Source organism: Aspergillus piperis (assembly GCF_003184755.1).
Source record: "Aspergillus piperis CBS 112811 unplaced genomic scaffold BO85scaffold_5, whole genome shotgun sequence".
NCBI lineage: Eukaryota > Fungi > Ascomycota > Eurotiomycetes > Eurotiales > Aspergillaceae > Aspergillus > Aspergillus piperis.
Genome location: NW_020291595.1, coordinates 720,810 through 745,898, shown reverse-complemented (window position 1 = coordinate 745,898; position 25,089 = coordinate 720,810). Strand labels below are relative to the sequence as shown.

The window sequence follows — 25,089 nt, the reverse complement described above, 5'->3', positions numbered from 1 at the left end:
ATATCCCACATAAATGTGAAGCACACGAGCACATCCACCTCCGATCAATCCGCCTTGTTCTTCGCAAACCGCCCAGTAAACCTCCGAATCTGCTTTCCCCAGATAAACACCGGAATCCCCAACAGCCCAAACGCCGCCGTCAAGGCCGCATAAGTCCCAAAAGCCCCATCGTACCCATGAAGCTCAATAAACGGCGACACAGCATAACTCGTCCCGAAAGAGATGAACCCCCGAAAGGCGCAGATGATAACCAACAGTGGCGCGGACCTCCCCGGATAACTATCAAGTAGGTACGTAATGCCCACGATATTCGCCCCAACGAAGCAAAAGTAGTACGCTGCTACCGTCCAGGCATATATGAACCAGTGGTATTGGTAAGGGTGGGCGCCACCTTGGCCATATAGTGCCGCCGTGAAGGTTCCGACGATGATGGGGAAGATGAGAGGGATGATGCGGATTTCGGGCTCGTGAATACCGTTGTTGCGTTTGGCAAAGTATTTCACTAGGTAGTCAGAGCCGTGGCCGAGGAGGGGTAGGGCAACAATGGCGACGATGATCTGGCCGCAGTTGATGTAGCTTGCGCTGCTGTCGGGCCAGTTGTAGGGTGGGTTGGCGAGGATGGTGCTGTAGGTGGTTCCGATGGCGACGTTGACGCCGATTGTGAGGCCGTTTAGAAGCAGTGCCCAGAGGACGTTCGGGAAGAAGAGGAGTTCGAAAGTTTGCTGGCTGCCGTTAGAGAGATGTAGAGACGGTTCTGTTTGCACATGTACTTACTTTTAGTACGTCCCAGGTTTCTGTCCACTGGGGCTCCCCGACCCAGAGCCGCATGTCGGATTTCCATGTGCGCCGTGTGTATCTCTCGAAGTCTAAGGCGGGTCGGACGGTGCATACTTCAACTCCTAGGTTCTTTTTGAGGTCGGAGGAGGTGCTTGTTGAATCCGAGTTTGTCTCCTGGTAGGATGTGAGAGGACGGTCATATTTCGTTTCTGGTAGGAAGACAAGAGCAACTAAGAGCAGTGCTCCAGCAAGGCCGGCTCCAAGACCGTACCACCCCTCTGGTGTGATGGACTGGGCGATTGGGCCTGCGAATAGTGTCCATACAGATGTTAGGGAAACTTGGATAGCTAGTTGTACCATAAGGGCCTTGCTGCGCTCATGGAGGAAGAAGATCTCCTGGGGGAAGCAAGTCAGGACGTTGGTCTAGAATGGTTGCGTGGACCACCTACCTGGGTAATCATTGGAATCAGCGCCTCACTCTGTCCGGCTGCTAAGCCAAGCACCATACGAGCACCAAGATGCCATTCGTATGTCTTCGCAGTTGCACACAGTACCGATCCAAGGACGAGCACGACAGTCGATACTAGGAGGACGATTCTCCTTCCCACACCAATTGCTATTGGCATACCGATGAGGTTCCCGATGCCCCTGATCCAGACTTAGCTCTGCCCTCATTGTGGAACTTATAACTCACATGAACAACGTCGGGTATGTCATCAAGTTGGTAATGTCATCATAGTCCTTTCCTGCGGCTGTATATCCTGGAATGTAGAATTGCAGTAGTCCTCCGAACCCACTGACCAAAGCCAGACCCAGACATGAGACTGCACACGATCAGGATGGCCAAAATCAGTTTTGGGAAGGTCCACCACTTACAAATAGAGATGACAATAAGTATAATGGACTTCTGCCAAACAGACATATTCAAGGGATCTGTCCATTGTTATTCTTGATATCATTTCCAATAGCAGAGCTGCTCACCTTGTGGGTCAGCGGTGGGAGTGGGAATATACACGACTGTTCCCTCCGTGATCTTCACAGTGCCCATTACTTTCCCTTTGGTGTTCACAAAGCCCCCCTCCTCGATGTCTTCCACGTAGACTACATCTTTCTTGGTGGTGTCGTCCATCGTAGAAGACCGGCAGATAGATGGTGGGTGCGTCCTGTTTACCCGCAAAGGGTGTGAGCGGTGGTAGTATGGGGCATGACCCAGCTGATCGTATAAATATATTCGTCATACTATCAGTAAATACCCGTGTGACTGACAGCAGACACAAGAAAGGCAGATTATCTCGACAGATCACCACCACAACCGTGCCGAACCTTGACTGTGACGAGTACAGCTTCGAAGCTACCAAAGCTTCCCCGCATTCCGATAGCCAAGTCGCCACCAATGGCCTCGGGGAAGAGCTGGCTCGGGGCCTCGCCGAGGTCTAGTGCTCCGAAAGCTAGTATGGAACTTACTTCGGCGGGGTCAGATCGACTACTCGGAGCAAAAGCTAATATCCATGTAGCGAGACAAGTCGGGCGCGTCTCAGTTGATTCAGCGACTGGCATCTCTACTCGTGTATCGAATAACTTAGGTAACTTGAATAGTGTAGAGGCTACAAAGCAGCAGTATGAAGAATAAAGCACGTAATATTGAACAACTATCTGACAGTCTGTATACAAATACGCAAAACTACCTAGTAAGCCTTGACACCTGCCAGCTTGAGAACCGTATCGGTCAATTCAGGCTTCTCATAAGGCTCCGTACGATCCTTAGGGCACACCTTTCCATTCCTCATCGGCTTGTCGGTAGACGGGCGGATATTGCTACAGGGATCAGCATGCATATCAATACAGGTAGCGAAGAATTACATACCAATGAGGCCAGTGGGTAGTCCCCATATAATTCTCAAAACAATATTTCTTCAGCTCTAAGGCCTTTTCGGTCGCAAAGCGCCTCGGCGTCATGCAGACATACTGGACGTGGCGGATCTGGTCCCCTTCGGGCAGACAAGCATAGTGCATGGTCCGAGAATCCCAAAGGACCAAGTCACCGGGGTCCATATTAACCTTGATGAGCTCGCAGCCGCGGTCTTCGAACCACTTGAGATCCCTTTGGTGGAAAAGGAACAGGTCCATGTACTTGATCTCCGGTGGCGGAGCATCCTCGTGGTCGTAGGGATCACGGTCCTGCGCAAAGAACTCATCGAAAAGTTTGGCAGAACCCTTCATGAGCATAAGGCCGCCGTCTTTGGGGCCGTTGGGGGCAAAATTGACAAGGCCCTGCACTGCTTGCATGCTGTAACAACATTAGTATCCTTCCGTCTAGTCTAAGCACTTCGGTGACTTACCCCTTCCGGTTGGGGTTCTGGTCACAGTGTGGCCAGGGACTCCAGTTGACATCCTTCCGGCGCGGGAGGGAGATGTTCATGCCGTCGAAAGAGCTAAGAAGCTCCTTGGTTTCCCAGAGCTTCTCAAAGATCTCAATGACGGCTGGCTCAGTACGAGCTTCCCAGGCTATCTTCTCATGGGGTGCTGCGTAGCCATAGTACATGCTGGTCTTATGTTAGTAGTCGTCAGCCCTTGGGAAGAAGGGAACTTACCCTCCCTTGAAGCTGATAGGAAGATGCTCAGTGGTCCAGGTACTCTCATCATTCTCGTCGAATCCAAGGTCAAAACTCTTCAGCCACTCGATCTGCTTGTCGCAGTAGTATTTGGCCCGTTCGGGACTAATCACGTTCTTGATGACGACGCAGCCATTTATGTGAAACTCATCGCGCCAATCGCCGTAGTGACGGTCGCTGAAGTCGATCAGGTCTTTCACAGTGTAGGACTCGTTGGTCGCTTCGGCGATCTCCTGAATGACAGTGGTTGTTGACATGGTGCTTTCTTCAATCAATACTCAACTCGATCAATGATTAGAATTGAACACTAGTCTTCTCATCGAGTCTTCGAGTGGGTGTTCAAAATTCACTTAAACATCCAGCAGCCTCAAGCTCCGAAGGCTAACATCGTGCCCCGAAGCTCGGGGCCTTCATCAGTCTGGAGCGATGCGGGGAGCCCCGAGAACCCCGCCCTTGGCTCCGGCGGAGATGCTGACTTCGGGGCAGCCCGAGCTTCGGTCACTAAAGCCCCGAGACATGTGCAATACAGACACGAGAAGGCGGGGAATATGATGCGGGATAGATAACTTAAATGTGAAGAGATTGCAGTATGATCTGATTTGCTAGATTCAGTGAAAGCTTCCAAAGCAGTATACTCACATCACGTGCTACATTAAAAATGCCTCCTCCGGTCCAAGTCGCTTACAAACGTATCAAAGCCCCAAAAGAGGGCGAAAACGGCTACGTGCGACCCCAACCACGCAAATCAGAGGTCCTCCCAGCGGGATGGAATGGGTTCAATGCCAAGCCCATACAGAGTGACATTCGCATCGACCACGACGTCGAGATCGTTGTCCGTGATGGCGCAAGACTCTACGTCGACATTTACCGGCCGGCAGACTCTACCGAGAAAATCCCCGCTGTATTGAGCTGGTCTTTCTACGGCAAAAAGTACAGTGCACTCGACATGCTCCCCATGTGCGTGTGGAATTGCTGCGTGCCGCGCTCTGACTTGAGCGGTCTCGAGAAATTCGAGGGCCTCGATCCGGCCACGTGGTGTCCGCGCGGGTATGCAATTGTCAGTGTTGACACGCGCGGAGCAGGAAATAGTGACGGTCTTATCACCGTTATGGGCTCCCAAGATGCGGAGGACGGATACGACGTCGTTGAAGCCATTGCGAAGATGGACTGGTGCAATGGGTGCATCGGCATGGCAGGGAACTCGGCCCTGGCGATCTCTCAGTGGTTCATTGCTTCTCAGCAGCCGCCGTCACTCAAGGCTATTGCACCATGGGAAGGATCGGGAGATATCTATCGTGAACAGTTTTGTCGCGGTGGGTGGTTCTCCATGAGCAACTTTGATCTTATCACAAACGAAATTGTTCGTGGACCGGCCAACTCCGGCATTGAGGATTTCGAGGAGATGTACCGCCGCTCGCCTGTTTCTAGCCCATTCTGGGAGGATAAGCGGGCAGATATGACCAAAGTGCTTTGTCCCGTCTATATCCGAGGCTCGGATGTGAGCTCTATTCACACCATGGGGTCCGTTCGAGCCTGGCTAGAGCTTCCACATGATAAGAAGTGGATTCGCTGGGGAAGCAAACAGGAGTGGTATGAGCTGTATAGCTGCCCGGAGTCCATGGATGAGCTCTTCGTTTTCTTTGATCGCTATCTCAAGGGAATTGAGAATGACTGGGAGAAAACTCCCAAAGTGCGTTGGTCTGCGCTGCAGTTCGGGGATCGAGAGGCGATCGATGACATCGTGCTCGAGGAGTTCCCATCGCCTACCACTGAATATCGAGAATTTTTCCTCTCTTCGGGGAAGCTCCACCCAACTTTGATTGGGGCTTACGAAAAGATCTCCTACGATTCGGAGCTTACATCCAGCTTTGCCGAGTTCTCATACACCTTCGACAAACCAGCAAGACTAATCGGTCTACCGAAGGCAGTCTTGTACATGTCTTGCGAAGATAGAGACGACTTCACTGTTTTCGTTATATTAAGAAAGAAGGATAAGAACGGGAAACCATTGATGCATCTCAATTTCCCATTCCATGCAACGCCGGTAAAATCAATCGACGAAATATCTGAGAAGGAACAGTCTAGCACGAACCTTCATCTGGGGTCTAATGGTATTCTTAGAGCTTCACACCGTGCGATCGATGCAGATAAAAGCATTCACCCACAGTTCCCTTTCCACCCTCACACTCGTCAGGAAAAGGTCCGTCCTGGAGAGATTGTGCGACTTGAAATTGGCATTTGGGCGATGGGTGTGGATTTTGACGCTGGTGAGACGATCAGCGTGCGGGTGAGTTACCATTAGTCTGCCAAATTACGGAAAGACGTATATAAGCTAACAGTGAGGAAGGTCTCTGGCCAATACCCTAGTATTGCGGAGTACAAGACATGGTCACAGCCCCGTCCAGAGGAGGAACTCAATCGTGGGAAGCATTTCATTCACTGTGGTGGAGAGTATCCTAGTTCTGTTATCTTGCCGTTCATTTAGCGGGCTTATGGATCACGATTGTGGCTATAGAGGTATGAGAATGTCACGAGCCATCTTTCCAAGCAGTTCTCGGTATTATCCCAGCCTAGCTGGCCTCATCTTCATGTAGAAAACCGGAGTTCTCGAATAGTCTTTCCAATATGTCCTCAATTGTATTTGAACAATTGCTCATAGTACTCTCAGCATGTGTCGTATAATCACCCCTATGGACAAAGTACTGCACAACACCGGATGCTAATACTTCCAATTCCCGGTCCTTCCAACTCTTTATATTCGCTCGCAACTAAGATATCAATATAAATGAAAGAAAGGTCCGATAGCCGGATACTTTCTGGTTTCAGTCAATGTCAGTATAGCGATTACTTCTCTATATCAATGAACCCTCACCTCTCATGCATGATGATTCCCCGTCGATTCACACTTCTGGATCTGAAGTACGGCACGTAGAAGGGCCCACACACCCCCACGGTCAAGTAGACCGATATGGCCAGCTTCGCGAGTGTTGCCATGCTTGCTAGCTATGCAGGATATATGGTAGTAGTAAGCTGTCTTCATCTCTCAAAGTGATCTTTATATATATCTGCTACATTTCCGGGATATATGAAGGAGTCCCATGCGGTAAGACAGTTAGTTATCCTGGTGCATCTACTATAAGACGAGCCGTAAGTTACCTCTGATGACAAAGCTGATTACCATAATGCGAGCCGTATAAGTGCCTAGTTGAACTATAATCTCTCTAATTGTAATTCGAGACCTCAAACGGAACCTTCCTTGACAGTTGACCGCTTGGATGCTACCAAATATCAATGCACTCTGCGCCGATTGGGCCCGAGGGTCTCCGCACGGCGACTCATCGACTGTCGAGGCCCTAGTCACGAGTACAACTACGAAGCCACCTGACGGCATCTGGAAACTGGTTGCAGCAGATGCGAAGAGGGAAGACTGCCGAAGGAGTTGCGAGGTATTCATTATCAGACCCTAATTTCAATAAAGTGGGACTCCGAGACGTTCCTCGTCGACACACCCTTCTCCATATCTCAAGCCAAAGACCTGGCCTCAAGTATCGAGGAAATCGCCATAGGTAAGCTTCTTCGATATGTCTACATCACCAACGGCCACGGTGCCACTCGTCTGGCATAACTTTATTACTGCGAAAGGACTAGCCTAGTATAAATGTACTGGCCACCCCCGGCACAGACGCGCTTATGATGGTACAACGCAAGCTGGGTTATGCGAAGCAATGTGGCTTTTCCTCGCACCGGGAAATCGGTTGCTAAACGAGCCAAGTATTGCTGATGCGATGGCGGCGGTTTCAAACAATCAGGGTACAAGAATATAGATACATGCTTTAGCATCAGGATGTTGAGTAGACCATGAGTTTCTGGAAAGTGTCTACGCCAGTGGTGGTGGTCACGTATTTTGTTCCAAGTCGTTGGATGCATGACAGAAAGTCATTTCGAACGGAAGATCGGAATCAACTCAGACCGCTAACTGTTAGGTTACTGATTACAAACCACGCATAGCAATCTATCACAGTCTCTGAACATTACTCTCAGAACAAGGCCGTGTCTATCATCACCCTCCCTGAGTAGAGCTGATAATTGTCAGGCAGTGGAGCCACCCTCCTCAGCTCTCTGACGGGGAAACGCCGACGGACTGATCAGTAATCATGACTTGCGTTCCCAGAAATACCTGAATGGCAGCGTGATTGAGGTAAAGTAATCAAGCCTCGGTTTCTGACAGGTAATATCACCTAGCTGCTCCTTTTCATACCCAAGAAAAATATAAAATAGCGATGGACTATGGACATAGATGACATGGGGCCATCGCAGATAATATCCAGAAAAGCCACTACCCAAGATGTCCCTCCAAAACACCTTTCAGCCCATCATATCAATGGACAATGACCTCCCAATGGCTCAACAGCGCCGCATAATCTACATCCGTCCATTCCTCCTCTTTTATCTCAACTCCCTCATCGCAGAAATCATCTTCCTTGCCGTCGGCGTCTTCATCATGACCAGCACCCGCGACCTCTTTTATAAAGTCATGTGGACACTCGTCTTCTGTCCGCTAGGTATGGGCGGTGCCATGGGGGGACTGATCAATTGCTTTATTGTCGATCACTATTATGGGAAGAAGGCGGCTCGATTTACGGGTATTTTGTCGTTGTTGGTTTTGAGCGCTTGCAACTATCTCTGCTACAATTTGGACCGGCATTTTGGATGGTTCGGGGCAAATGAGCATCCCATGTGGTTTCAATGGCGGTATCCGATGATTTGGGTTGTTGGTTACTGCAATGGGTTGCTTATGTTTACGGATAGGGGGCAGGAGAGACTTGCTAGGTTGGGGTTGTAGGGTATCAAGATATTTTAGCTGGGACGTTGATCATTGGTCATGATTAATGCCACAATTGCATTTCTCATATGGTCTCTCTTCAACAATCCTGGCGAGGGAGAGGCTCGTGGCTCGAACAATCGGCTATGTGAGTTGCTAAAGTACAGTGATATGCAGCATGACAATGGAAATGCCGACGCAAGCAATTCTTATATAACTTACGAGAGGATTCTACTGTAAGAGAGCCATGGTGTAATGCATCTGTCTAATTTACCGGAAAACGACTCACTGACTTTTGGGGTTTTCAACCCGGGGCCATGGCGAGGTTCTCCAGTCGAAAGCCTGGAGCTGGGGATGACCAGAAATTCTGATGCTCCGCGATGTAAGGTTTTTGGCTGAAGTATTCAGACACTCCGCGCTATGGTGACAGGTGGAGAGAATGAATGTGCCAGGAGGCCAACTTTCATGAAATACGCATAATCAATTCCGGCCGGAATTTGAATCCCGACAATGCGGGGCTCCGGATTATTTTATAAATAATCGAATCCATCCCATCATTATCTGCTGAGACAAATTACTATCCTTCCTGACTTTACTCGATAGAATACATAATGCTATCGAACAAACAAGCAATTGGCACCCTCTCCCTGGGCCAGCATCCCTCTCACACGCTGGACAAAAAGATTCGTGTTGCCTCACAACATGGCTTTACTGCCGTTGAAGTCGTTTACTCTGACCTCAAGAGGTACTCAGACGCCCTAGGTGTATCAATGCTAGAGGCTGCTGGAAAAATAAAGAACGTCTGTGACGACCTCAACGTCGAGATACTATCTTTGGCGGCGTTCGAGAACTTCGAAGGAAACCGCACTCCATTGGATGAACGAATGACCACCGCAAAGCACTGGATCGACATTGCGCGCGAGCTGAATGCGACATATCTGCAAGTACCATCCAACTACAGCCATGATGCCAGCACAGACAAAAACCTCATTGTATCGGATTTGCAGCAATTGGTGGATTTGGCTAGCGCTGAGGAACCTGTTGTCTCAGTCGCGTATGAGCCACTCTCCTGGGGTACATACTGTTCTACCTGGGACACTGCCCTGGAGCTTGTCGAGGCTGTTGATCGCAAGAACTTTGGTCTGTGCATGGACACCTTCCACGAAGTCACCAAGCTTTGGGCGAGCCCGTTCGAGACGTCCGGAAAGTACCCGACAGCTGATAAGGACTTGACTGCCTCCCTTGTACGCTTTCTGAAGCAGTGCCCTCTGGAGAAGATATTTTACGTCCAATTGTCGGACGGCGAACTCTTCAACCCACCTTTCTCAAAGGCACATCCGTGGTATCTAGAGGGTGAAGCACCGCAATTCACCTGGTCTAGACATGCTAGGCCATTTCCCTTCGAAACCGAGCTAGGCGGATATATGCCCGTACTTGAAATCGTCAAGGCATGGGTAGTCGACAAGAGGTACACGGGCTGGATCTCGATGGAGGTATTTGACAGACGGATGCGCAGCGAGGAGTTCAATCCCGAGGATGCTGGCAAAAGAGCGAGGAAGTCATGGGAAACACTACAAGACCGCCTCCGATCCCCCACCCCTTCTAAGATATAACCTTCGAATAAGCTCTTGCATAATTCAGCACCTTAAATAGTCCGTTCCTGAACTAGCAATAAAACTGCCGTGAAACACTCCAATACCCGAGGCCCAGACCCTTCTGTTAGTCCCCAACAGGCAATTACCCCCGAAATCTAGATGCACGTGACTCGCCCGATGGCTTGCCATCGGCGAACCACTCCAACGTCCCCAATTCCATCATCCCCTCACTAATGCACATGTGAACCGCCTGTTACCTTGTTCAAGCCTCTTTTTAGTCTTTACATCCTCTGATTAGATCCAAATGTCCTCCGACATCCCCAGGCCACCAACACTCCGCCGGTCATGCCAAGCCTGCGCGCGCGGCAAACGCCGCTGTGACCAGCGCTGGCCGCGCTGCACCCGATGCCAGACCCGGAAGATCGACTGCGAATACATCAACATCCCATTAACGGTGGGATCCGACACAGACCCAACAAGTACCGCAACAACAACAATCACCACCAGATCAACCCTCTCGCCCAAACTCCCTCACAAGAAACCAAGACAACACTACCAACTAACCCACTCCATCCCAATCCCCCTCCCCCTAGAAATCACAAAGGGCTACTCCCAACCCATCATCGCATACCTAGTCTCAGGCATGCGTGCATATCCATCCACCTTCGCCCTGAACATGAAAACCCACTTCATTCACCCAGACCTATGGCCCAGCCCATCTTCTCCCCCTTTACCTATCAAGGACATTCACACCTTGTGTAAACTGCACTCCACATCACCCACCACCACAAACAAAACCATCATCCCCCTCCTCAAACAGAAATCCTCCTCCCTCCTCCGCACCCTCAACCACACCTCCAGCTTCGAGGAAATGCTAGCCACGGCACAGGCTCTCCTGCTTGCCCAATGCATGCTCATTCTCTCGGACCCAGACACAGACACATCATCACAAGCCTACTCCGAGTCAATCAGCACTATGCTCTACAACCTCGGCCAGAAACTCTGGCAACAGGCCCCCATCCAATTACCGGGGAGTTTGAGCCCGCGCAGAGCGTGGCTATTCGCGGAGAGTGTGCGGAGGACGATCATTGTGGGGTTCATGCTAAGGAGCGTGTACTCGCTCAAGATGCGGAATTATTCCGTCCGCACGCCGTTTGTGGATTCGTTGCCGTTTGATATGAGGACTGGGTTGTGGGATCGCGATGTTGGGGTTGATGGGGATGAGGGTGGGGAGTCACTGGATGCGATGGTCTCGTTGCATCAGTATTCGGGCATGTTGGAGAGTGGTGTGGTCCATGGGATCTCGGACTTTGGGGGGTTGATTCTGGCGGCCTGTAGAGGGAGGGCATTGCAGGGCGTGCCGTATCCTTCTGTTACTGCGTATGCGGGGTACTAGTTACCTGAACCATTTCCATGGTGTTATCTACTTTTCTTTACTTGTGAGAAAAAAGGGTAAGTTGGAGTCTTAAGTCTATTTAATAGTCTATCTAACAACGAATTCTAAAAAGAGACAGATCAGATTACACCAAAAACTGCTTCAACACCGCATTCAACATCGCCGTCATATCCGCATACAAGCTCTGCCTCTTCGTCTCGAACGCCTGGTAGATATCATTCGCCGATCCCACGGCAATCTGATCCTCACCATTCTGCAACCGGCTCCAAACCTCACCGATAAACTCATTCAACGGCATACCAATCAAGTGTCCATCCTTCAAATCAGGCTGGTGCTTGGCATCGTGCAGCTCGGTCTGCACCGCAGGCGGGTAGATCTCGAGCACCTTGACGTTGCCGGGACCCTCAGCGACCTGCGTCCGCAGGGCAAGGATGAAGTGGTGCAGGGCGGCCTTGGAGGCGCCGTAGTTGGGGCAGCGCATCATGGGCACGAGGGCCATTTGGGAGGTGGTGTAGGCGAGGGCGGTCTGGGTGGGGAGGGATTGCAGGTGGGGAAGGAAGGCTTTGGTGAGGTAGACGGGGGCAGTGTAGTTGGTGATGAGCTCGGTGTCGAAGGTGGTGAGGTCGACGGCGTTGGGGTTGGAGAAGTCGAAGGGGCGCTGGATGCCGGAGTTGACGAAGATGCAGTCCAGGTCGGGGTGGGCCGTTGTGATCTCGGCAGCGAATTGGGGGATCTATATAGTGGTTGACTTGTGAGTAGAGTGCGGGAGTGGGTGTGGGTGTATATGAGGGGGACGTACTTGGTCCAGCTGCATCACGTCAAAGACCTTCGATGCGACCTTGTCACTGCCATATTGCTGGACGAACTCGTCTAGGTTCTCCTTTCTTCTGCCGGCGATGACGATCTGGGTGCCGTTCTCGACAAGCTTCACGGCGAGGGCCTTCCCGATGCCGGATGTGGCACCGATGATGAGGACTTTTTTGTAGGGGAACGACATGTTGATTGATTGTGTGTATATATGAACAAGGGTATATGAGTATTATACAGGTAGATGATTCAAAATTGAGCATGAAAAAGAGGCAGACTGGCAGCTATTTATCTTGTATGCATGAAGCTGAATGACGTCCCACCCGCGGAGACTAAGCCCGATACGATCCCACTCTTGGCGAGACACCCTCGCGGAGACTAGGCCGCATTAGGAAATCCATCTGGATTTTCGCTTCTTTTTCGCGACAACCCTGGGATCATCCTCAGGACTTGAAGGCGAGAGAAGCATCCGGAAACGCCGGATTTGTAAGAAAGGGATTATTAAACACCGAGCGATACACCGTGGCTTGTCGGATCGACGTTGAGGGATATTTGTTTGTCACCTTCGCCCAGCGGACTCTAAGCAGTATTCGGCGATTCGGCATCTGGATTATCTCTTCGCAAGGTAGGTCTCAGCTGCGTAGATACCTCCGATAAAGCGCATGCGCGCTAACGGCTTGCATTAGCCCCTGAAGATCGGCGTCGGTTGTATCCCTCTTGTCGATGTAGTGACTCGGGGCTATGACAGTGTCAGGTGCACGGACCGGCAGCATGCATAGTCTCTAACAACTCGTCTCTCTCAACACTGCTCTCTACTAGGCTGCGAAAGACCCCGTTTTGATTCAATACCAGTTCCTGAGGTGTCCCATATTCAATAACTCGGCCGGCGTCCAGCACAAGCACGCGATCAAAGTCAACAATGGTGCTGATGCGATGCGCGATGACCAGTAACGATGAGTCGTTGTGCCCAAACTCTGTCCGGATCGATCTCTGAATCACTGCATCTGTGGCCTTATCAATAGCTGAGGTGGCCTCATCTAGAACTAGGACTTTAGGCCGGCGGAGGATGGCCCGCGCGAGGCAGAGACACTGTCTTTGGCCTTGGGAGAAGTTCGCGCCTCTTTCGGTGACTGCGGTGTTTAGAATGCTTGGTGGGTGCTGGTATTGCAGTTCCAGAGAGTCAAGCAGATCTTCTCTGGAATCATCATCCTCATCGAATTTTATCAATGGCGATCCAGGACGATTTCCGTCATGGTCAGCATCAGGAATAGTCCAGTGCACGCGTCGCAATGCAGACAAGAGCTCTTGGTCTGAGTGCTCGTCAAAGGGATCGAGGTTGGAGCGAATCGTGCCAGAGAACAGGATCGGGTCTTGTGGTACGATTGCCAAGCGCGTCCGTAGCTGGCGAAGCGGAATGGTCGAAATGTCCACCCCCGCCACATGAATACTTCCCTGCTGGGCTTCCAGGAAGCGAAATAGGGCCATTGCCAGCGATGACTTACCTGCACCGGTACGACCGACCACTCCAACTCGGGAGTTTGGCGGGACGGAAAAGGATAGATCAGACAGAATGGGTGGAAAATCGGGCGAATAACAGACGGTCAACTCTGATACATCCACTTGGCCATCCGCGGGCCAGGACTCAGGCATCTGGTCGGTTGAGTCGTATTTTTCTGCAGGGATGTCGAGAGACCACGAGACACGTTCGACGCTGTTCAGAGAGATCTCGAGGTTCGCGTATTGCCTGATCACTTGAGACATAACGCCACTATACCGCATGATGAACGTGATAGCAAATCCAGCAGTAGAAGCTGTGATACCGTTAGAAGAGAGCACGAGTATAGAGGCCGCGGTGGTAAAAGCGGCGCCAATGGTGCTTGCGCGAACGGCGATCCAACGTGTAAGCAGCCAGAGACACCAGGATGCCCGGCAATGCCGGTCAATCTTGGCATACATTTCCTTTCGGTAGGTCTCCTCTTGACGGTAGGCACGAACGGTCATTATTCCATCCACGGTGGCACAAAGATGGTGAAGTACTGGGCTTCGCATGGTACTTTCAAGTTCCTTGATGGCGCGGATCTTCTTGATAAACAATTGTCCGTAGTAAAACGCCAGTAAGAGCGAACAGGCGGAGAGGAGGTTCAGCCAGACATTCACCAGGGAGGCAGCCAACACGATGGAGAGGAGATCAAACACAACACCAAGTGCGTAGTTGAGGTCATATGGAAGGCGCGAGTCGATCAAGCTGAAGTCGGCAGAAAAGTTGTTCAGAATGTTTCCAGCTGGGATCTGGTCGAGCCACTGCAAGGGAGCGCGCAATACCGAAGAGAGGAACTTTTCAAAAAGTCTTCGTGACATCTTCAAGGTGATGCGCACTGCCAGGAAGCTCCGACTGATCGCGACGATGCATGAGCAGATTGACAACAATAGGTATATAGATAAGAACCACGTAATATTCACCCCGGTGGACTGGGCTTCTTTTGTATCCATGTCTTCTGTGCTCCTGCTCTTGTTCGTGCTGTTACTCCAGATCATCATCCACAGACCTCGCCCAACTGCTAGTCCGCCATAGCTCAGATGCAAGAACAAGACAAGCAAGCAAAGATACTTGGCGTCAGTTAATTGGAAAATTCGTTGACGATTTCGCCATTTTTGGTTTCGTGTATTGGCCTCACCACGCAAATCATCTTGCCTTGCTGAGTCTTCTAGTTGCTCTTGCTCACTAGGTAATAGCGTTCCTATCCAGTTCTCCGAAGACTGAACATTCGATACCAGAGAGCCTTTCTTCGTGTGAGAAGCCCTCTCCACTCCTGCTGCAGCCTGGGCCATATGCTTGAATATCCCCATATCCCTAAGGTTTTGTCTCGGGCCAGCATATTGCAGTCCGTTGGTGTCAAGAGCAACCACGTATTCGGCTCTTGGTAAGCACAGTTCTAGGTGGTAAGTTGCCAGTATGCGTGTGCGTCCCTCGGCGAGACTCCCCGTCAGAGCATATTGATATAGATGCTGCGCCGTATGAGAATCAATGGAGCTGAAAATATCGTCCAGTACAATTATCTCGGCGTCGGAGTAGAGTGCGCGCGCAAGGGAGATACGCCATTTCTGGCCACCACTGAGATTGCTCCCTTGGTCGTCCATCGGGGTTTCATCTTTCAGCACTAGACTATCTATGTCGCTATTAAGGGAGCAGGCGAAAAGAACGCGCCGGTAGCGCTCCTGCTGAAACGGCAGGCCATAAAGGATGTTGTCCCTGATTGTCCCATCTTTCAAGCACGGTTCCTGGGCAACGTAGGCAACCGCCAGGCTTGGGGACCGTCGTACACTGCCATGCAAGAACTCGCATTCACCAAGTATTGCTGCAAGAACGAGACTTTTGCCAGAGCCAGACGGCCCCGTAATGATACTCAAAGCGCCGTATGGGAATGTCAAAGACATGTCTTTAAGAGAAAAACATTTAGTGTATTGATTTTCGTTCCAGCAAATTGTGGCCTGGTCCAGCACAACCCCATCAGCGGGCGCAATATCGACATCCCTGTCTGGAGTTCGAAGGAAACGTTCGATTCGCCGCAGACTGATCTGTGCTCCCGTTGCATTCAAGAGGATCTGGGGAAGAACTGCAAGGGGGGTTTCAAGTGCACCGAGGAGCGAGACTGAGGTGAAAGCGAGAGACGCCGGCATGTCGTTATGTAAAAGGGCATATGTGCCTAAGCAAGCGGCGGAAACAGCAACGGGGGTGATATTATAGGCGACGAACATGAGAAGCTCCCACTTGAAAACTTGCCACTGGCTGTGCAGCTCCTTCCCTCTTGACTCGTTGATGCGGTCTTCCCATTTTTCCTCCAAAGCTGATAATTTGACTTGGCGGATACCTTGAAGAACCTCGTTGATGACTCCCATCTTGCTGTCGCGAGACCTCAAGAGACCTCTTTGTTGCTTCGAAAACTGGCTGACTGAGTAGAAATTTCCTGCAGATACAAGAAGAAGAACTAAGCCACCGACTAGTAGGCACTGCGGTCCAAGCAACCGGCCGATAGAGAGAGCAGCAATAATGAGTTTCAACGGTGCCTCGTAAAGATGAAAGCCGACCGCTGAAAAGTCAGCTACTTTCTTTGCATCCACAGCTACCAGGTTCATGGTACCCTGACTGGTCGGGCTGGTGGTACTGGCACTCTGCGAATCCATTCCGACATTGTTCACTGCACGACAACGTAACGCTTTGTCATATATCACTGTTGATAGTTGTTCCTGCAGCCTCACTGCAATCAGATTTGACGATACATAGAGATTCCAATTTTCGATAAGAGCAGATACGATAGTCGACGCGCCGAGCCCGAGAACAAATAGCCATAGCCAAGGATCATCAGGGTCGGTTTCCAGACGCTGCAAGATTCCCAAGATAAAAAACTGGGGCACAAATGCCATGGTCCCATTCAAGAAGGTCAAAACAAGTTGAATGAATAGCGCTTTCCGATGACTGAAAAAGAGGACCTTCCAAAGGCTTTTGCTGGAAGCCGTACATTGTTGGCTGAAAGTTTGAAAAAGCTGAGGTGAACGGCTATTGTACTCCAGCTCAGGCAGATGGCTGATCTCCAGCTCATCTTTCTGACCCGCAGAAAGCAGCTGGCCTACCCATCCAAAGAACAATTGGTCCAATAAGGTTGTCGATCCTTTGCGATCCACCACTGTTCCATTTCGAAAAACGTCCGGTCGACGAGGCAACGATGCTCCGGCCATGCAGGCAGCCAAAGCGGCGCAACACTGGCCAAGTAGAAAGAACCAGGGCAGAAAGGAGAAATCCAACGCCTCATAACATCGGTACTGATCCTCAACTAAAAGTACCATCATAGCGACGCAGCCGATGCTTGTTTGGAGACCGTGTCTGAACCGAAGCGTGCATTCGTCTTCCATCCAGACTGCGACTGTACTGAGGGCCAGAGTCCCCCAGGCCCCTAGTCGCATCCATCGTGTAAAATCACCGGTGGAGGCAGACACAATGCTAAACACGACAACTTCCGATAGCGATAGCCATACACCAATGCCGGTACCAATTGCAAGTGCGACGCGTTGCGGTTTGTCGGAAAATTCCTTAATTGATTGTGGTGTCGCGATTCCATCGAAGTCTTCATACCCATCCGTTTGAATCATTGTGTCGAGGGTTAATTGTCGATGTCGCAGTCGATTCACGATGGCGATAAAGGCCCTCCCTCCCACCAAGGCCGCCACACCGAATCCGAATATGTTGGCCGCGAGGGGGAGCCCCTCGCTTGTCGTCTGAGAAGACATCTTGCTGAATGACTACCGAGAAAAACTCGGTAGCAAATTCCCGAGCGAGCATCGTTGAAGAATCGAAGATTAGACGCCCGAGCGTTTCTCGCGCGGTGATGGCAGGCTGCAGGATTAATATAGGATGGCCGACTCGTGGTTGTCGCGTCGGCGGAAGCGCTACAGTGGATCTAAAGTCGGAGGTCGGGTTTGATTTGGCTGCCCGGCTGACGTACCACTCGGCGCAATCTCCCCCACTCTGGCTTTGATTATGTCTCTGGTTGGCGGAGGCAAACCAGGCTTGTATTCATGGTTTTATCTGATTTGGGGGCATTTTGCGATTGCGACTAGGGCTGAGGCTAGTTCTGCATGTGGCAAGTGTGAGTTCAAAGTTAGGTAGTGGGGGCTACCATTGTGATTTGTTAGATGTGGAGAGAACAGGCAATGACGACGACATGCCAGGCATCCAGAATATCATGCACCAATATATGTCAACATCATAGATAAAACGAAATCTGTGATTGAGCATGAAACTGTAAGGAGGGCTATTTCTGATCGGCGATAAAATCCTGAAGCGCCAAGCCCGAAGAACCGAGGATCGGCCTTCGGTACTCGAACGGGCAAAGTACCACCAAGATTGGATTGTTGCACAGGGATGCATGTTACTGGAGAACACGAGGCTACTATGCAAACCCTACCCGTATCTTCTCCCTTCAAGCAAATAATATAGTGTAACGTCCGTGCTGAAGCTCGTATCTAGAACCTCCATGATCCGGGGTCGACTGGCCCAACCGGGTCCCCGGAAAGTGTAATCCGTGCCGGATACGGATGAACCCGAGCGCTAATCGCATAAGCATCCTGTTCGGATTACCAATGTTGATTGGATGAAGTTGCAAAGAATCTGACGATGGTATTGATCATTTACAAGTATATAAAGAGTTAATTTGTCCATGACCATGGTGCAGTCGCCACACTTATACTCCAAACTCCGTCAATTCACTGTAACTTACTTCTACTTTATTTAATATCCACAAAATGGTAGTCCTCGCCGATATCCAATCCTCCAATGCCCAGATTGCTACCTCCCTTCCTGAGGGCATGGTGGCTCTCTTCGTCGGAGCAACAAGTGGAATAGGCGAAGCAACCCTCAAGCAGTTCGCTAAGCATGCTGCACGGCCGCGTGTCTACTTCGTCGGTCGCAAACACGAAGCAGCCAACCGCATCATCGCTGAATGCGAAACCCTCAACCCCGAGGGGAAGTATATCTTCATCTCTGCAGATATTAGCTTGCTCTGCAATGTCGATGAGGTTTGTCGTGACATCAAGGCTAGGGAGAGAGCTCTCAATCTCCTCGTTCTCACACCTGGTATAGCGACTATACACAACGGTGGGTAATCGCCGGTTCGGATATATATATCTCTTGCCGCACCATGACTTGAACTACAGAAGTTTACAGAACGAACAACTGATCTCCATACTGCAGAAACACCCGAAGGACTCCGCAAGATCACATCCCTCCTTTACTTTGCCCGCATGCGTTTTATTGTAAACCTCCTCCCTCTCCTCCAACAAGCCACCAGCCTCCGCCGCGTCGTAACCGTCGGGGCAGCCGGATCTGAAGGCCCCATCGACACCACCGACTTCGAGGGAAGAAAGCTGTCAGCTCCATTGTTCCGCGGACATATTACTTCACTGACCACAGTGGCTTTTGAAAAACTAGCTGAAAAGGCCCCAACTGTGTCTTTTATTAATACTCACCCCAGGGCTGTCCAGACCGGAATAACCAGAGAAGTCGATAATGTCCGTATGTGGATTGTGTGGCTTGCTCTCCTGCTTTTCGGCCGTTGGATCTGTATTCCTGCCATAGAGAGTGAAGAGAGACATCTTTTTGTGGCTACAAGTGCGAAGTATCCAGCGCGAGATGGGGATGATGGGGTGCCGCTGTCGGAGGGAGTCGCGGTTGCGCGGGGCATTGATGGGATGCTGCGAGGGGGTGTTTATTCTGTTACTTCCGATGGGGAGAGCTCGGATAATGCGATTAAGGTTCTGAAAGACCTGCGAGAGATGGGCATTGGAGAGATTGTCTGGAGATATACGGAGAGTCAGTTTAAGCGGATCACGGGGGTGAATGCCGTATAGTGTAAGCTGGGTTGCATCGGAATTGTAGCCGAGATTGAATTTTATATTATTCTTGAACTGTTAGTCAAATCAACGGTTCCAATGGCATGAATTGATGACTTCAAAATGAAGTTATTGACAATAGCTAAGAGAGTGTATCTTCACATCACGTGCAGAGTCTCGATCAGGCAGGACCACGTGATGACGTCATGTTTGTCACTTGCCGGATCAGGCAATTCCGCTCTTTCTCTGTCGTCAACTTTATTCTGCTTCTTGTTCTGTATCTCCCATAATGGCTTCACTTCTCACTCCTTTGAGAGGAGGCCGTTATGTAGAGACAGATCACAGCTGGTGGCACCTGCATCAGCCCAATGACGTCTGCAGGCACAATTTTCCACGCCGACCTAGCAGAACCACGGCCATAGCCTCCTCTTGGCGCATGGCCTCACCATACTTCCCCTGGAAGTGTCGGCCTCGAACCCGGCTTATCAGAGTTTGAGTTGGTCACTGGCGGCTCATTTGTAACCTACTATTTACCATGTACAACAAAGGCTGTTGGCCAGCATGTCACGGGTGGGCCCGAAGCCGCCGATCAAACGCCGCCATCGGTGACTGGAAGAGATCGTACAAGGAACGGATCCGTTTCCACCCACCCAGGTCGCACAGTGTGAGGTTATGCAACCCGCCAATTAGGATCGGAATAGAGACACTTTGTTCGTGAGGACCTGCCTCCTCTTTATGCCTCTGGCAGGCCACCAACTGCTCAAGTTTCACGCAAGTTTGTGGGGCGGGCAACAAGTCATTCGATTCTCTGCCATGGCATGGTGGCTCACTAGATGGCAATCATCCCGGTTCTGGCGTCTCACTAACAAGGCGGTCTCTCAATGATCGCCTCAACGCGGCTGACATTTGCTGGTATCAGTTCCGATAGAATAATTCTCACCTACTCTACCGAAACCCGCCTAGATCTATCAGCTGGAACTATGGATGAAACGTGCAGAATCTGCCGAATGGTCTATTTAGGTGTGGCGTGGAAAATTCGAGGGTTTGGGTGTGAAGCCACCAATGGTTGCAGTCGGCTGTTCCCTGGTCTGCTTCTGTGACGCAATCTTGGCGCACCGTACAATATATTCCCGACGAGACCCCCTAAGTATAAGATATCCATTTTCTCCGACAGCAGGCTAATTTATTGCCATTGTACAAACTTCCGACTTCTTACCTCACTGCCATGGTGCACCCTGTTAGGTCTCTCAACAAGGAACTCGATCGTAAGTGTAAAATTTGACAGACAGACAGACTATCCCGCTAACAGCTCGTAGAGGTCGAGACCGAGTCGAAAGACTATCGATCTTCCGACTCAACGGAGGAATCCTCCAAAGCAGACCAAAATGAAGAGTCTCCCCAGAGAGAGCCCAGAAAGGGCGTCTCTCGAAACAAAAGCCAAGGAACTCAGCGTTCCAATTTCTCGCGAAAGAAAAGTCATGCCAGTCACCGCACTGGCGTATCCCAAAACCAGAGTTATCGGAGTCAACCTCCCGCTACCCTGAGAAACCAGAGCTATGGGAGTCAGGCACAATTCTCTTTGGCAGGTCCGAATGCGTATTACGGACCAATCCCTCACCAGGGTGCCTACATGCATCCAGAGTATCAGTCATTCAATCCTCAGTATGGAAACACGCAAGGGGACAAGCCGGTCTGGAGTTTAGCGCAGCCGCTACCCCATGTTGTCCGAGATGGAATGCGGTATGGAGCCTTGCCAGAGGATCGGAAGGAAGAAAGAGAAGAAGGAGGACGAGAACGCCCGCCTCCAGCAGCAGAAGAGCCGCCTACGGATATCCCGCAGACGGAGGAAGCTAGACAGAATGGCGAGGAGCCGCAGAACGAGATGGGATTTTTCAACAAATGGTCCAAAATCCGGTATTATCTGAGGGAACCATTGGGCGAGTGGTTGGGGGTGAGTACTTACCTAGACAATCACTTTAGTCCAGCCTCATTAACACAATCACCAGACAACCTTAGCCATCACTCTCGGCCTCTGCGGTGGGCTGGCAACCTACACATCGGACCAACAAGCCGGATCATGGATGAGCCAAAGCGCGTGCTGGGGCTTCAGCTTCATGATCGGCATTTACATTGTCGGTGGCATCTCTGGTGGCCACCTAAATCCTGCCATCACAATCTCCATGTCCGTCTGGCGAGGATTTCCCGCCCGTCGATGCGTAATCTACATCCTTGCTCAGCTGATCGGCGCCATCACCGCCGGCGGTATCGCCTACGCCATTTACCACGACGCCATCGTCAACCTCTCCGTCGAGAGTAATCTACCACAAAGCGAAACAACAGCCAGCCAAGCATTTCTCACTTTACCGAAACAATTCGTCAGCCCAGCTACTGCATTTTTCAACGAATTTCTAGGCACCGCCATCCTCGTCGGAACCATCATGGCCCTGGGTGACGACACCAACGCTCCCCCCGGAGCAGGTATGCAAGCATTCATCATCGGCATCCTCATCACTGTCCTAGTCCTAGCATTGGGCTACAACACAGGCGGGTACGTACTTCTCTTCATCACCCCACCCTATAACACAGCAACTAACCAACATCCAGCGCATTCAACGGTCCCCGCGACTTCGGCCCTCGTCTCGTCGCCGTAATGGCAGGCTGGGGCGGACATCTTTTCAAAGAGTACCACGCCTGGTGGATCTGGGGCCCGTGGGTCGCCGACATCTTCGGAGGACTATTCGGCGCGTTCATCTACGACTTAGTCGTGTTCACCGGCGGCGAAAGCCCGATCAATTACCCGCCGAGGAGACGTAAGCGCGCTCTGCTGATCAAGGAGAAGAACCTGCGGAGTAAATTGCGCCTTGGGAGGCGGAAGATTGGGGATATTGAGAGGGCGGTGGAGGAGAATCAGGATTGATGTTAGTCTGGATATCTGGGAAGGAAGGAGTTGTTTGTGTATTATGGCGTGGTTTGCATGCAATATACGGTAGCGTCGCATTAGCCTGGAGTTTCTTTTGTTTTGTTTTGTATTTGGAGTTATATAGGAAAATGTCTCTTTTTAAATCTATTTGGTGTTGGGGATAGTGTTATTGCCATCTTAAAAATCTATCCAAGTACAATTTAGTATTAAGAATAGGATTCTTCGCACCTCTAGATAACCCTACCCCAGTACCTCAGGCAATGAATGCCAGACCAGCAATATCTGAGGCCAGGTGAACTATGCCTTAACGAACGACATCATTCATTATCGACCAGATGAGATACATGGCAAAAAGGGAGATCTAAGCTGCCTCTCCAATGAATCATCTAAAAGGTTCCCACTGACTACCTCGTCGTCTACAAACCTAGTCCGTAGGACGGTGATGGTTCAGGGACATATTTATTGAAGCCGGATCAACTGACTACGGTTTGATATGTATCAAAGGAAGCATGAGCAAGCAACGTGTGTTTATTTATTTTAGCTTCTACGATTTCAAAGCAAGAGTACCTAAGCAAAGTACCACAGTATCACAGTACCATCGTGCCCATCTCACGCGGCGCCGGCGGCGGCAGCAGCAGCAGTTCCGCGAGCCAGAATCACTTCCAAAAACTCCCAAAACCCCACGCTCTCAGCCTCCTCGATAGCCGTCCTGGGTCCCGGTGTACAGCCGTAGCCCTGACATTTGGGTCGACGCCTCTATCCAAGAACAGATTCAGAAGCTCGCCAATTTGCTGTTTGCGGGTCTCGAACGTCCGGGGATTTCGCAAATCCTCCCGATCTGCCTTGGCATCCTTATAATTATGCACCAGTGCATGAATAGGCGTGCCCAGGCCTGTAACCTGTTTCGGATCAGCACCTTGGTCCAACAGGGCCTGAACTAGTTTGATATTGACTACGCGGGCAGCGTAATATAGGGGAGTGACCATGCGGGAGGTTTGCTTTGAGAGGTCGATGTCGGGACATGCGAGATCATACACGGCGTATTCATTGCGGTAGTGCATGGCGACAAGGAGAGGGGTTGAGTCCGCGGCTATGGTGCTGCTCTCGGAGTTGATGTAAGAGGATAGATTGGGAATTCGGCTCCCGCGATACCTCTCGTACTGGACGAGGCGTCGCAGAACTTCGGTGTCACCGTTGACAGCAGCGGAGTGGATCGGGGAGATAGGAGGGCTGCGTGGGGCGAAGATGGCGTTTCTGAAGTATGGGTCGCCCAGTGTTATGCTGATGTTTGCCCAGGACTGCGAGCGGAAGATCCGGTTTACCTCCTCGGTTCGCATGACGTGAGGGGGAGTCTCGTAGCTGAGGATGGTCCTTAGGGTGTTGTGCTCGCGTCTCCACACGCATAGAGCAATCGGGGTGAAGCCGTTACCATATCTGGTGTCCGTAGTCACGCTAGCGAAAGGGTCGACGCCGTACTTTTCCTTGATTCCAGGGTTCAGGAGGTATTGGGCGAGTTTGGTATGCCGGAGTAGGATGGCCGCACCCAACACGGTCACGTTGCTCTCCATAATAACGTTAATGGGGTACCCTAGATCACAGAGAACCCGGATCGGCCTGACCTTCTTTGCAAGGAGGGCTTCGCCAATGGTGGACCCACGGAGTCTCAACGAAATATGGTGGGGGGACACTCGAAGGGGTGGGGAGACCCCGGGTATGTACATCAATTCCTGTACAAGCGGAGCAAGTCTAGCTCGGAGAGCATTATGGATCTCAAGCTGGGGAAGGTGTTCGACGGGAAAGCGATGATCACGGCATATATTGCATATAACCTGAAGGAAGTTGTTGATATTCATGATGTTATTCGAAAGGGCTTGTTCGAGACTCCTGATGACTGGTCTGAGGTCATGAGGTACGTCTTTGGGTTCTTCCTCTTCAGAGTCGTATTGGGCTTCGGCGGCGGCCTCCTCTCTGGACCCCTGCGCTCTAACCTCCTCCGTTTCAACATCATCAGTTTCAAAGTCGCCATCCTGATCCTCCTCTGCCGCGTCAAGCTCCATGGCTTCGGAGCCAGTCATCGCCGACGGTGGAAGTTCAGACAATTCAGATGGCGAAGGGTGCGCCACCATGGGATTATTGAACAATAAGTTATGGAAGTCGCGAATGTGATTTTCGAGATCTTCTCTAGCCAAGGTGGCATGACGGGTGCCGCATAAATCGCAAGAGATATGTTCTTCATCGGGATCCTGCCTCTTGAGACGTGCGACATCCACGAATGCCCAATGGATAGCATGGGCATCCCCCTCTACTGAGGTCAGAGGCCTGTGACGGCAACCAGGCCACTCTTCGCAGTCAATGATCGTAGAGTTTTCCTCGTTGTCGGCTCATTTCTCCCTGAAACGTCTGTTCAGGTCATCGAGGTGCTGTTCGATGTGCTCGTAGATAGCATCCCCGGCGGGCTCAGGGTGTCCCTGGTTGCAGAAAATGCAGTGAGGGATAATAGGATTCCCCTGCTGACTCATGATTGCTGAGCTTGGAATTGATCTCTTTTTTTTTTTTTTTTTTTTTTTTTTTTTTTTTTTTTTTTTTTTTTTTTTTTTTTTTTTTTTTTTTTTTTGTCAAGGATGGGATAGTTTAACTCCCTTATTGGGATTAAGTTGATTATATAGATGGTGAGGTGGTATCAAGATGGAATCCTCGCCCCTTGCGAGAAAGCCCTGCGGAACCACACAGACAAGGGAAATGAAAAAAATTTTGACCAGGCACAGAACCTCGTTTTT

The 25,089-nt window shown here is 50.8% G+C and overlaps 12 protein-coding genes across 12 annotated transcripts; 7 read left to right on the top strand and 5 right to left on the bottom strand.

Annotated features, from left to right (window-relative positions):
• Window positions 1-44: 44 nt before the first annotated feature.
• BO85DRAFT_457768 (MFS transporter) lies at window positions 45-1,906 on the bottom strand (the record flags this gene model as incomplete). The annotated part of the gene is made up of 6 exons (XM_025661540.1): window positions 45-722; window positions 775-1,173; window positions 1,227-1,425; window positions 1,472-1,601; window positions 1,654-1,710; window positions 1,759-1,906. 6 exons carry the CDS (start codon window positions 1,904-1,906, stop codon window positions 45-47), a joined length of 1,611 nt encoding a protein of 536 aa, XP_025517601.1.
• A 556-nt stretch (window positions 1,907-2,462) lies between these two features.
• Window positions 2,463-3,646, bottom strand: BO85DRAFT_510593 (phytanoyl-CoA dioxygenase; the record flags this gene model as incomplete). Its single annotated transcript, XM_025664556.1, has 4 exons — window positions 2,463-2,592; window positions 2,642-3,064; window positions 3,117-3,320; window positions 3,369-3,646. The coding sequence occupies 4 exons, from the start codon at window positions 3,644-3,646 to the stop codon at window positions 2,463-2,465; spliced, it is 1,035 nt and encodes a 344-aa protein (XP_025517600.1).
• A 401-nt stretch (window positions 3,647-4,047) lies between these two features.
• On the top strand, window positions 4,048-5,874 carry BO85DRAFT_510592 (CocE/NonD family hydrolase; the record flags this gene model as incomplete). Its single annotated transcript, XM_025664555.1, has 2 exons — window positions 4,048-5,676; window positions 5,737-5,874. The coding sequence occupies 2 exons, from the start codon at window positions 4,048-4,050 to the stop codon at window positions 5,872-5,874; spliced, it is 1,767 nt and encodes a 588-aa protein (XP_025517599.1).
• A 483-nt stretch (window positions 5,875-6,357) lies between these two features.
• BO85DRAFT_436625 (uncharacterized protein) lies at window positions 6,358-7,151 on the top strand (the record flags this gene model as incomplete). The annotated part of the gene is made up of 4 exons (XM_025658581.1): window positions 6,358-6,414; window positions 6,653-6,835; window positions 6,868-6,955; window positions 7,072-7,151. 4 exons carry the CDS (start codon window positions 6,358-6,360, stop codon window positions 7,149-7,151), a joined length of 408 nt encoding a protein of 135 aa, XP_025517598.1.
• A 583-nt stretch (window positions 7,152-7,734) lies between these two features.
• On the top strand, window positions 7,735-8,232 carry BO85DRAFT_367732 (uncharacterized protein; the record flags this gene model as incomplete). The annotated part of the gene is made up of 1 exon (XM_025655830.1): window positions 7,735-8,232. The coding sequence occupies one exon, from the start codon at window positions 7,735-7,737 to the stop codon at window positions 8,230-8,232; it is 498 nt and encodes a 165-aa protein (XP_025517597.1).
• Window positions 8,233-8,796: 564 nt separating this feature from the next.
• BO85DRAFT_447561 (sugar phosphate isomerase/epimerase family protein) lies at window positions 8,797-9,893 on the top strand. The gene has a single exon (XM_025659748.1). The coding sequence runs from the start codon at window positions 8,823-8,825 to the stop codon at window positions 9,822-9,824; it is 1,002 nt and encodes a 333-aa protein (XP_025517596.1). The 5' UTR covers window positions 8,797-8,822; the 3' UTR covers window positions 9,825-9,893.
• Window positions 9,894-10,110: 217 nt separating this feature from the next.
• On the top strand, window positions 10,111-11,236 carry BO85DRAFT_510590 (uncharacterized protein; the record flags this gene model as incomplete). The annotated part of the gene is made up of 1 exon (XM_025664554.1): window positions 10,111-11,236. One exon carries the CDS (start codon window positions 10,111-10,113, stop codon window positions 11,200-11,202), a length of 1,092 nt encoding a protein of 363 aa, XP_025517595.1. The 3' UTR covers window positions 11,203-11,236.
• Window positions 11,237-11,326: 90 nt separating this feature from the next.
• On the bottom strand, window positions 11,327-12,199 carry BO85DRAFT_486134 (putative short-chain dehydrogenase/oxidoreductase; the record flags this gene model as incomplete). The annotated part of the gene is made up of 2 exons (XM_025663369.1): window positions 11,327-11,935; window positions 12,002-12,199. The coding sequence occupies 2 exons, from the start codon at window positions 12,197-12,199 to the stop codon at window positions 11,327-11,329; spliced, it is 807 nt and encodes a 268-aa protein (XP_025517594.1).
• A 280-nt stretch (window positions 12,200-12,479) lies between these two features.
• BO85DRAFT_510588 (ABC transporter family protein) lies at window positions 12,480-17,352 on the bottom strand. The gene is made up of 2 exons (XM_025664553.1): window positions 16,849-17,352; window positions 12,480-16,767 (listed from the first exon to the last, which is right to left on the bottom strand). Exons 1-2 carry the CDS (start codon window positions 17,290-17,292, stop codon window positions 12,760-12,762), a joined length of 4,452 nt encoding a protein of 1,483 aa, XP_025517593.1. The 5' UTR covers window positions 17,293-17,352; the 3' UTR covers window positions 12,480-12,759.
• Window positions 17,353-18,300: 948 nt separating this feature from the next.
• Window positions 18,301-19,420, top strand: BO85DRAFT_510578 (short-chain dehydrogenases/reductase). The gene is made up of 2 exons (XM_025664552.1): window positions 18,301-18,658; window positions 18,755-19,420. The coding sequence occupies exons 1-2, from the start codon at window positions 18,307-18,309 to the stop codon at window positions 19,408-19,410; spliced, it is 1,008 nt and encodes a 335-aa protein (XP_025517592.1). The 5' UTR covers window positions 18,301-18,306; the 3' UTR covers window positions 19,411-19,420.
• Window positions 19,421-20,364: 944 nt separating this feature from the next.
• BO85DRAFT_247943 (putative aquaglyceroporin) lies at window positions 20,365-22,499 on the top strand. Its single transcript, XM_025654910.1, has 4 exons — window positions 20,365-20,657; window positions 20,709-21,343; window positions 21,399-21,940; window positions 21,997-22,499. The coding sequence occupies exons 1-4, from the start codon at window positions 20,618-20,620 to the stop codon at window positions 22,307-22,309; spliced, it is 1,530 nt and encodes a 509-aa protein (XP_025517591.1). The 5' UTR covers window positions 20,365-20,617; the 3' UTR covers window positions 22,310-22,499.
• A 469-nt stretch (window positions 22,500-22,968) lies between these two features.
• Window positions 22,969-24,831, bottom strand: BO85DRAFT_510572 (ankyrin; the record flags this gene model as incomplete). Its single annotated transcript, XM_025664551.1, has 2 exons — window positions 22,969-24,614; window positions 24,711-24,831. The coding sequence occupies 2 exons, from the start codon at window positions 24,829-24,831 to the stop codon at window positions 22,969-22,971; spliced, it is 1,767 nt and encodes a 588-aa protein (XP_025517590.1).
• Between the last annotated feature and the right edge of the window lie 258 nt (window positions 24,832-25,089).

Excerpts from the sequence above, each read along its gene's own strand:
- BO85DRAFT_510578 (XM_025664552.1), top strand. The coding sequence starts at position 18,307 with ATGGTAGTCCTCGCCGATATCCAATCCTCCAATGCCCAGATTGCTACC. Across the intron at positions 18,659-18,754 it reads TATAGCGACTATACACAACG|AAACACCCGAAGGACTCCGC; the intron begins GTGGGTAATCGC and ends TCCATACTGCAG.
- BO85DRAFT_510588 (XM_025664553.1), bottom strand. The coding sequence starts at position 17,292 with ATGTCTTCTCAGACGACAAGCGAGGGGCTCCCCCTCGCGGCCAACATA. Across the intron at positions 16,768-16,848 it reads TCGGCTGCGTCGCTATGATG|TGTTGCGCCGCTTTGGCTGC; the intron begins GTACTTTTAGTT and ends CTACTTGGCCAG.
- BO85DRAFT_447561 (XM_025659748.1), top strand. The coding sequence starts at position 8,823 with ATGCTATCGAACAAACAAGCAATTGGCACCCTCTCCCTGGGCCAGCAT.
- BO85DRAFT_247943 (XM_025654910.1), top strand. The coding sequence starts at position 20,618 with ATGGTGCACCCTGTTAGGTCTCTCAACAAGGAACTCGATC. Across the intron at positions 21,344-21,398 it reads CATTGGGCGAGTGGTTGGGG|ACAACCTTAGCCATCACTCT; the intron begins GTGAGTACTTAC and ends CACAATCACCAG. Across the intron at positions 21,941-21,996 it reads TTGGGCTACAACACAGGCGG|CGCATTCAACGGTCCCCGCG; the intron begins GTACGTACTTCT and ends ACCAACATCCAG.